This window comes from Streptopelia decaocto (genome assembly GCF_964273445.1).
Source record: "Streptopelia decaocto genome assembly, contig: HAP1_SCAFFOLD_89, whole genome shotgun sequence".
Taxonomy (NCBI): Eukaryota; Metazoa; Chordata; class Aves; order Columbiformes; family Columbidae; genus Streptopelia; species Streptopelia decaocto.
In genome coordinates this window covers 84,183-94,997 of record NW_028117096.1, presented here as the reverse complement: position 1 = coordinate 94,997, position 10,815 = coordinate 84,183, and the positions used below count along the sequence as shown (strand labels likewise).

At 49.0% G+C, this 10,815-nt stretch overlaps 1 protein-coding gene across 1 annotated transcript; it reads left to right on the top strand.

Annotated features, from left to right (window-relative positions):
• Positions 1-1,400: 1,400 nt before the first annotated feature.
• Positions 1,401-4,239, top strand: LOC309451911 (olfactory receptor 14I1-like; the record flags this gene model as incomplete). Its single annotated transcript, XM_082076612.1, has 3 exons — positions 1,401-1,434; positions 3,464-3,597; positions 3,991-4,239. The coding sequence occupies 3 exons, from the start codon at positions 1,401-1,403 to the stop codon at positions 4,237-4,239; spliced, it is 417 nt and encodes a 138-aa protein (XP_081932738.1).
• Between the last annotated feature and the right edge of the window lie 6,576 nt (positions 4,240-10,815).

The window sequence follows — 10,815 nt, the reverse complement described above, 5'->3', positions numbered from 1 at the left end:
CCTGTCCCCACCTGGGTGTCCTGTCTAATGCTGAGAAAAGGAAAGGTGATTCTTATGTCCAACTCTTTTCTTACTCGGAGAAACAAGGCCAAGTGCCAGGTCCTGCACTTTGGCCACAACACCCTCCTGCAGCGCTACAGGCTGGGTACAGAGTGGCTGGAGAGCAGTCAGACAGAAAGGGACCTGGGGGGACTAATGGATAGGAAGCTCAACACGAGCCATCAGTGTGCCCAGGTGGCCAAGAAGGCCAACGGTGTCCTGTCCTGTATCAAAAATAGCGTGGTCAGCAGGACAAGGGAAGTGATCCTTCCCCTGTGCTCTGCATTGGGGAGGCCACACCTGGAGTATTGTGTTCAGTTCTGGGCCCCTCAGGTCAGGAAAGAGATTGAAGTGCTGGAGCGGGTCCAGAGAAGAGCAACAAGACTGTTGAAGGGACTTGAACATAAGACATATGGGGAGAGGCTGAGGGAGCTGGGGTTGTTTAGTCTGGAGAAGAGGAGGCTTAGAGCTGAGCTCAGCACTCTCTAGAACTACCTGAAGGGCAGTTCCAGCCAGGCGGGGATTGGGCTCTTCTCCCAGGCATCAGCAATAGGACAAGGGGGCAAGGGCTTCAACCCTGCCAGGGGAAATTTAGGCTGGAGATTAGAAAGCAATTCTTTGCAGAGAGAGTGGTCAGGCATTGGAATGGCTGCCCAGGGAGGTGCTGGACTTGCCGTCCCTGGAGGTTTTTAAACTGAGATTGGACATGGCACTTAGTGCCAGGATCTAGTAAACAGACTGGAGTTGGACCAAGGGTTGGACTCGATGATCTCTGAGGTCTTTTCCAACCCAGTCGATTCTGTGATTCTGTGAAATGTCTCTCCTGGAAATGAGTGTTTCTCCCAAGCTGACGGACAGAACATCAGTGGTGACTTGAGCCTGTTTCACAGCAGGTGCCCCAGGGACATCTGGAGGGAGCCCAGAGGATACAGAGAAAATGCTGCCTTGGGCTGCTCCTGTGCTGCTGAGCTGGGCTGGGCTCCTGGGACACAGGAAGCTCATTGCAAGCGGCAGCGCTGCAGAGAGACAGCTCTGCCCAGGAGCAGCTCCTCTGCACACGCAGCAGGGCTGAGGGCTCTGCCTGCAGCACTGAGGGCACAGGAGACAGGCACAGAGAGGTTAAAGACAACATGGGGTGGGAGGATGCTGAGAGATTACTGAGGGAGAAAGTTTCACAGCCGTCTACATGGTAAGTCTCTGGGTGCAGGGCAATGCAGCTGCAGTTCCTGGAGAGATCCCCTAGAAGTGATTCATCTGACAGCTTACGAGATCTTTCAGGAGGACTCTCTTCATTTCTCTAATGTCGAGGAGGACATGCTCCAGAGCAGGGCTTGCCTGCTGCACCATCAGAGGGACAGGGCATGACAGCTGCCTTCTGCCTGGGCACGGTTGCAGGTGTGTAAAGCCAGGAATGTAGCCAGGGGTGCCCAGGATGTATTCAGAGCGGGGTCCCTGCACCCCAGGGCTGTGTGCCGGGGCAGGGACTCTGCTGCCTGCCAGGGACAGCACTCAGCCTGCCTGGGAGATCCCCACAGTGATGTGGGGAGAAGCTGTGGGTGGAAGAAATGACCCCAGGCAGGGCAGGGTAGGATCCAAAGGGTACTGAGTGGGACAGGTTTGCTCCCAGCTCCAGGTTATCCTTGAGCATTTCCAAGGGAACTTTCAACAATAATATGAAGGAAATGTTTTCCTGAAACGTGCAGAGACTTTGCTTTGAGTTTCTCACTCTTGATTGGCTGGGTGAGCAGTGGCAGCTTGTCACGGAATCACAGAATTGTTGGGCTTGGAACAGACCACTGGAGACCATCTAGTCCAAGCCCCTGCTAAAGCAGTCCTGACCCTGCACTCACAGAGCTGCCCCTGGGCAGTGCCCTGCTGCCAGGAGGGATCTGCAGAACATAACTGAGCACAGAGCAGGTGGGATGAGGTCTGTGAGCACAGACAGGGAGGTGACAAGGGCACAGAGAGGGAGGTGACCTGGGCACAGGAAAGCAGCTCCAGGGACAGCTGCAGGCAGCAGAGACATAGGCAGAGAGGCAGAAGGAGCTGCTCCCAGAAATGCCAAGGGAGTGGGGATCTGGGCACCTCCCCAACATGTCCTGCAGTGCAGATGCTTTCCCAGAGCAACCCCCTGGTTCCTCCCGCCCAGCACTACCTTTGATCCCAGGGCTGTGGGGCTTCAGGCTGAGCCTTCTCCACAGCCCAGCTCCCAGTGAGGAGAAACCCCCAAGTGCCTGTCCGTCTGTCCATGTCCTTCCTCCCTTGGCCGGACTATTGGCGCCTTTATCTGTGTTTCATGTCTTGTTCTGGTTGCCTTTGGCCCCACATTACCTGGGGTTCTGGGCATGTCGATGTGTGGGGCTGGCAATGAGCTGAGCTGAGCCTCAGGACACCCCATCTTTAGGAACTTTGACTTTTTCCCTGGGGGCTTTACTGGGCTGCAGGCTGCCCCCCACCAGGGCACAGATCTCCCATGGATACTCTCTGCCCAGAGAGGAGCCCCATGGAGAAGACACTTCGGCACTAGGCCATGGCAATGTGGCTCATCGTCTGTATGATGCAATGAGCCCTGTGTGTCCCTGGCCGGGAGGGCAGAGCTGAGATCCTGTTCATGTACAATGAGAGCGGTCAGTGGTTTGCAGATCAGCCCTTGGAAACCATATTGCTCTGCTCTCAGCAGTGTCCAGTTTCTGCTCAGGGGAACATCTGGGGCTGATCGTCCTCCAGCTCAAAGAGGTGCCGGCACAAGGCAGCTGAGACCAGGACTGATGGACAGACCAGCTGTCCCCACTCTGCACGAAGGGACAGTCCCTTTGTCTGTCAGCACCCACAAGGTTTCACTTGCAGTGAAAGCATCGTTAAGGCATTTTTACCTTAACAAAAAACCAAACAAAACCTTCTCAGCCTTGGTGGGGCAGTTAGAATAAAATAAACAGAACAAGATCTCTACAGCTCTGCTCTGCCATTAAGTGAAATGGGAGAGACTGTGCTCAAATGGTCTTTGATATCACAAGTTGATATAATCTAAGACCACCCCATTTCTCTATTTTCCTGTTGCTGTAGGGCAGGACTGAATTCAGTATAGACCACAACAAAGATGCCTCTTGCCAATGACACCGTCAGCCAGCACCAACCACAGCTCGTGAAAGGGACGTGAACAGGGTAAGTCAGTCTAGGGGATTTCCATGAGAACTGGAACACATTTTGCTCAGAGAACTCTGCCCTAATTTCTCACTGCCTTTTCCTCATTGGACAGGTCCCCATGACCAGAAACAGCAAATGTCCAACAGCAGCTCCATCACCCAGTTCCTCCTCCTGCCATTCACAGACACACGAGAGCTGCAGCTCTTGCACTTCTGGTTCTTCCTGGGCATCTACCTGGCTGCCCTCCTGGGCAATGGCCATATCATCATCACCACCATAGCCTGGGACCAGCACCTCCACACCCCCATGTACTTCTTCCTCGTCAACCTCTCCCTCATCGACCTGGGCTCCATCTCCACCACTGTCCCTAAAGCCATGGGCAACTCCCTCTGGCAGTCCAGGGCCATCTCCTATGCAGGATGTGCTGCACAGCTCTTTCTGTTTGTGTTTTGCCTTTCGGCAGAGTTTTTTCTTCTCACAGTCATGGCCTACGACCGCTATGTTGCCATCTGCAAACCCCTGCACTACAGGACCCTCCTGGGCAGCAGAGCTTGTGTCCACATGGCAGCAGCTGCCTGGGCCAGTGCATTTCTCAATGCTCTGCTGCACACAGCCAATACATTTTCACTGCCACTTTGCCAAGGTAATACTGTTGAACAGTTCTTCTGTGAACTTCCCCAGATCCTTAAGCTCTCCTGCTCAGATGCCTATCTCAGGGAATTTAAACTTCTTGTTTTCAGTACTTTAGTCATTTTAGGATGTTTTGTTTTCATTGTGCTGTCCTATGTGCAGATCTTGAGGGCCGTGCTGAGGATCCCCTCTGAGCAGGGTCAGCACAAAGCCTTTTCCACCTGCCTCCCTCACCTGGCCGTGGTCTCCCTGTTTGTCAGCACTGGCCTGTTTGCTTTCCTGAAGTCCCCTTCCATCTCTTTGCCATCCCTGGATCTAGTGGTGGCAGTTCTGTACTCATTGGTGCCTCCAACATTGAACCCCCTCATCTACAGCATGAGAAACCAGGAGCTCCAGAATGCAGTGTGGAAACTGATGACTGGATGACTTCCAGAAGCTCTAGAGTGTCCATCTGTTTCAATATATGACTCATAATGTAACCCATTACAGGTCCATCCTTTCTCATTAGTTTGTTGTTGTTGTTGTCAGTTTTGTGTTTCTGTTGTCTTTAGTTCTGCCTTTTTTTTTTTTTTTTTAACCTTGATGATGTTATCCACAAAGAAATGTGGACAACCCATTTCAACTCGATTATCTACTTCGCTAGTGTGACCCTGTGACTATGTGAACATGGGGCTCTACTCTAGTTAAAAAAAAAATAAATGTACATGCAGTGACTTTCTGACCTAAAACCTTCCCTGGTGAAAGTGCAATGGGGCAGTCGTGGAGGTGCCCTCCTACCAGGAATGGGGAATGTTCCCATCCCTTAGGAATCCTTCTCTCCCTCATGACCTGCATGGTGTTTTTGCTTGGGAAAACCCTCATTATTGTGCAGGTGGTGGCAAAACAGCATTTGCACATCCCCATGGACTTCTTCTTGGGACATTTGTTCTCCCTGGAGACCTCCTGCATATCCACTCCCCTATCCCAGCTGATGGGCAGCTTTGTGGCTGAGGACAGCACCATCCTTTCTCATCATTGTGTTAGTGCTCTTTCCTGCACCTTGTCCTTGTACAGAGCGCTCACTACTGGTGACCACATCCTGTGATCTGTACTGGGCTGTGTGTCATCCCCTGCCCTGTACAAGACTCATGACCTGGGACATTTGTCTCCAGTGGGCAGACACACTAGGGGTTCCTCTGTCATCTACAGGAATCATTTCAGTCATGTGCTGGGTACAGTTCTGTGGTCCCAGCAGAGCTGACCACTTTTGTGATTTACCACATCGCTGGAGCTCTCACACATTGACACCGTGACACTCAGGCTCTCTCCATTCCCATTCTCCTCTTCCTGTTCACAAGGTTACCCTCTGTGTGTATTAGATCTCCGTGGGTAGGCAGAAGACATTCTCCACCTGTTCCTCTCTCCTCACCAATGCTGCTGTTTTCCACAACACCCTCATCCATGTCTCTGTGATGCCCAGAACAATCCTTTTGAATAGTTTAACAAAGCCCATCCTCATGCTCCTTTTCAATCCCCCCATCTACAGACCGAGGACCAGAAAGTTTGCAGAGAGGGAGACACTTAAAAAATGCTCAGGAAAGCTGTGAGTGGCACAGAGGCCCCATTGGAGTCATGGGCACACAGGAAGAATTCACTTCTGATTCTCTTCCAAACAGTGCCTGATGAGCTAGACAGGTGTTGACTGTGCCCCTGGCACTCCCCTGGAACTGTGAGATATGGAGAAAACTTTTGGTGTAGGAAGGGCCATAGAGGTGCTATTAGAGCTGGCTGCAGTCATTGTGAGATCTCTCTCAAACATCATGGAAAAATCCAGAGAGAGCAGAGAGATTCCAAGATCCTCAGAAAAGGCAAATAACAAACCCAGCTTCCAGAAGGACAAGAAAGAAGACTGGGACTATTACAAGTAGATCAGCTTCACCTCAGTCCCTGGGGAGGTGATGAGGCAAATGCTCTTGCAACCATCTCCAGGCCATTGAAGGACAAGAAAGGGATGGCTGAGGCCATTGAAGGACAAGAAAGGGACGGCTGAAACCACGTGAGAGGAGAAAGAAGGGCATGTTGTGTACCTGGACTTTTGCCAGTCCTTGAATGTGGTATCCCAAAGTCTTAGAGCAGGTTTCTGATGTCTGAACTGAAGATCTGGATGATGCGATGGGAGGGACGTTGGCTGGCTGATCAGGAACAAATGCCATCAGCAGTACTGATGGAGCCAGATACTATCAGCATCCCTCAGTGACCACAAAAATTACACAAAAATGGCTTAAGAGCCTAGCAATGCTGGAAATGAAGAATTTTTTCAGCTATTTCATAGAGATTTTTGTTTGTTTGTTTGTTTCTGCATAGGTTTGTATAAAATTTACATTTTAGGCTTGATTCAGTTGTCCACACAGAGGTCTCCACTGTCTCCAAGATACTCTGGGTAACTGAGGCACCCAGGTGGGAAAGATAAGCCAGGATCCCTTCTGGTTCATGCACTGGTTTGCAGGCACGGTACCTCTGGGGTGGTGCAGGGCTTGACCTTCCTCCAGTGCTGCTGGGTGGGCTGTGAAGAGGCGTCTCCAGCACAGAAGTACAATGAGTCCCTTTGGGTGCTGGCTGAGAGGTCACTTCTGACTGGTCAGCACAGGGGACAGAGACACTGTGAGGTCATGAAGGTCATCAGAAAGCTTCCCCCAACAAGATGACACATGTAGGGAGGTCAGGGGGAACCTGTGCAAGAGAGATGGGAGATTTGGGGGAAGGGAGAGAGACTTTGCCAAAAGACATGAAAGAAAAGGTAAAATGGGTTTTGGTGATGTTCTTGTGAAAATAGACTGTGAAAACATTTCTGTTTAGCCCCTTCTCGCGGTTTAGCCCGAGCTAGCAATCACAACCACGATAGATGCTCGCTCACTCCCACCCCCCACCCCCAAATGGGGGAGAGAATCAAAAGCGAAGGGAGAAACTCCTGGATTGAGATAAACACAGTTTAATAAAATAATACTAATATACCACCATGGCTAATAACACATATAAATTGGAAAATGGAATATAAAATAAGATACTCCATGCGATTCCTCACAAGCTCCGCCTGCACCAAGCAGCCGGTCCAAGAAAGAGAGAGAGCAGCCTGGTCGTGAACACCTGATCCCAGGGGAAGAGGGAAAAGTGCAGAAAGGCCCAGAGGTCATTGCAAAATGGTAAAATGGCAAAAGGTCAAACCAAAACAAACTCCCAGATGGAACTCCACCGAAACACAGAAGAACTGAAACAGGTCTCAATCTCTGCATCCAGAAAACCCTGCCCTCCTTCAGCATGAAGCCTGATGCTAATGTCATGGAATATTCTCATTGGTCAGTCTGGCTGTCAGTCAAGCTCTGTCCCATCCATGCTTCCCTTCCCAGCTGCTTCGCACCTGTGGGCACAGAGCTCAGAAAGACCTTGGCTCCCAGACAGCAACTAAGATAATAGGCTCTTGTATTCTCTTTGTTCCACTTCAAAACCACTGGAAAGTTACTTGGAGAAAAACATTATCTCTGTCCCGGGGTGTTATCTGATTTTTCCCAAACTAAATCCAAACAATGACCATGCTAGCTGCAAAAAAGTTTCTAACTGCATGAAGAAAATTAACTCAGTTTCAGTCAAACCAACACAATGAGATTTGAGCAACCTTTTCTAGAGGAAGATGTGGGTCAGGGTTGCTGGAACTAGATGATCTTTAAGGTCTCTTCCAACCCAAACCATTCTGTGATTCTAAGGGAAGAGGGAGATGTGTTTCATTATCCTCTCCACAAGATAGAATACCTACCCCAACACAGTAAAGACATCAATACCAGGGCAAAGAGCGTAGACTTTGTTTGTATTAACATGTTCCCAAGCTCAGCAAAATCAGGAGATAAGTAGCACAGACAGAAAACTCAGTGACTTGCACAGACACTCTCCACCAAATAGCTACTATAACTGTAGCACCATTAATACAAAACTGCCCTTGTCTCATGCCCCACGTTGGGCACAAAAAGGAACGTAGTGGGTTAACCTGGCTGCCACATTTTAGTTCCACTAAACCACACAATCACTCCCCTGCTCAAGAGGACACGGGGAAGAAAAACTCATTGTTTGAGATAAAGGCAGTTTAATAAAGAAAAGCACAGATTGCTTGTGGAAGCAAAAGGATTTATCCTCTGCTTGCCATCAGCAGGTGATGTCCAACCCTTTCCTGGGAAACTGGGCAGCAGTTCATGTAGCAGTTACTTCAGAAGGCAAATGCCTTAATTATGAATCCCTCCTGCACACCTCGGCCCTTCTCATGGCTTTTATTGCTGAGCATCACAAGAGGACAAGCAAGCTCCAGCTGGTCTGACTATACTGACTGACTTCCATGGTCATGGGGAACCTGAGAACATTCCCTGATGTGTTCAGGGGAAGACTCAGAGGGGAAGACACCACAACACCATTCGGGTTTCCACTCTCCTGAATGGGAGTCCAGGAGGTTTCAGGTCTGACCTACTCCTCACAGCACGTTCAGCTGTGGAGTGAGACCACGTTGCTCAAGGCTTTACCATGTGGGGGCTGGAAAACATCCAAGGACAGAGACAGCACAACAAAGCTGGAGAAGCTGCTCCAATGCTTTGATGCCTTCACTGAGAAGGATATTTTCCTTATCTGCAGCCTGAACCTTCCTTATTTCAACATCTGATTGTTGACTATTATCCTCCTTCTGAGCATGACCGTGACAAGACTGGCTCCACCTTCTGGAAAAACCTCCCCGCAGGGACAGAGAGGCTGTTACAAGATGCCCAAAGCCTTCTCTTCTCCAGGCTGAACAAGGCCCTTTCCTCCAGTTTCTCCTCCCAGCAAGTGTCTCAGTCCCTGAGCATCTTAGCAGCCCTCCACTGACCTGTCTCCCAGTTATCAACATCTTCAGGGGTTAGTCTATGCCAGGTGCAGGACCTGCCCTTTGTCCTTCTCTGTCGTGATGTTCCTGACAGGACAGCCCTCCTGCCTATGAGGTTTCCCAATTTAGCATCATCAACAAATGTGGTGAGAGTTGTCTCCTCAAGGTCACAGATTATCAAAGTATTAAACTGCCCAGGTCTCAGCAGAGTCCCCTGTGCTGCCCCACAAGCCCCCAGTAAGTCCCAGTGGTCTCGAGGTTGGGCATGAGACCCCTTCACCACTGCTCTGTCAGCCTCATATCCAACTGTTTTTCACCCATCTGTTTGTCAGCCCATCCAACTGTAATGGCCTACCTCGGGTACAAGAATATTGAGGGACACCATGCCAAGAGCCTTGCTGAAGCTGAGGTAAATGACATCCACTGTTCTGCCCTCACGCAGAAATGCAGTTACTTCATCATGAAGGCAATCAAGTTTGTGAGACATTAATTACCCTTGCTAAGTCCATGCTGATGGCTTTCGGACACATTTTTCTCTTTTAGGTGCCCAGAAATGTCACCCAAGAGGACTCATTGGACAGGTCACTCCTCACCAAAATGTTCTTGTGCAGCTTGTGGTTCCCTGGCAGGCACTTTTGGCTGCAACATTGGGTTTTTCTCACTCACAAGAGACCTCTACCAATCCTGTGACCTTTCAAAAGGGATATTCCAAAGATGTGTTGATCTCCTGCAACATCCTTGCCACTATTGTGCCTGTTATATGGTGTATTTAATTTCTGTGATCTTTCACGTATTTTCACCTGTCCTGATATAATGACTGTTTCTAAAGACCCATTTTCAGTTGCAGACTCTCTAGACAAAGACCCTTTCCATTATTCTCCAGTTTTCTCTTTCTCTTACTCTTTATTCATTCAGATTGCTCTCAACTTGCCAGCTGCTGTTTTGAACTTCAGGTAGTTAAATGTTTGCCTGTTTTGCAGTAGTCTAATTGTCTCCTTAGTCAACTCTTTAATTATGTTTGTATCTTTATTCTTTTATCTGCTTACCTAAAACATTTCTCATAAGATTATCCCTTGTTGAAAGACAACCTCATTAAAGGCAGCTTGTACTTAACTTATGGTGGAGGAGTGTGTTTTATTATTTTTGAAGCTTAATTGTGCTTCACTTTTCTTTGTTTGTAATTAGGAAAAATCATTTGGTGCCTCTGTGCAGCCAGTTTTCTAGGAAGAGCATTTGGGAGATGATGCAAAGGAGCTGTAACATCCAGCTGCAGAGAAATGTGGACAAATCTGATGTAAAGAAAAGTGAGAACAAGTCCCAGGGGCAACAAGAGAAAGGGTAAGGTTGGGCAGGTGAGGAGGATCATTGTCCATACCATGTTGGATGTCAAGGGACTGCTTTTCCTACCTGTCCAGACCTACTGAGGAGACTTTCTGGATCATTATCAACCAGAGAATGCTACTATCACCTCTTTACTGAACTGAAAAGGAACATAATATGCCCTTCAAAATACAGAATAATTTCTGCTAGGTGCATTTTGAAATCTTCCTTCTTTGCTACATTATGAAACAGCTCAAATTAGTCTTGAAGACTTGAAGAAAATTACAGGAAAGGAAATAGTTCATTAATACTTTCTGTATTTTAATGAGCCCCATGGTGTATTTGGCCCTTAGTCCATAAACTACAGATACTGAGGGGAGACTGAACAAATCGCTCAAGAGGTGGAAGTCAGGAGCGCAACTCAAAGTACCTTGAAACATTGATTGACCCCACTGAGGGTCATTATTGACAAAGCCTCTCCATGGACTCGTTAGAGAAGATAATTGAAGGTTGTGATTGCAGGTAGGAAAAGGCACTGTACAGGTCGTTCTGTTATGGAGAAAATCCTTGGTTTGTTTTACCAGCCTAAAGGCCAAACCCTGACCCCAGGCCCTGGGAAGGCAGATCCCTCATGCCTGGCTCAGGGCTCTTCCTGGAGCAGTGGGGTGTGAGTTTGAGCAAGGCCAAGTGTAGGAAACTGTACAACCCCTCCTGGCTTCCCCAAAAAGGGGCAACGAGAATCAAAGTCCAGAGCCTCAAAACAGAGTTTATCCTGGTAGGTCTCAGAGACAGATACAACTGCCATAGCC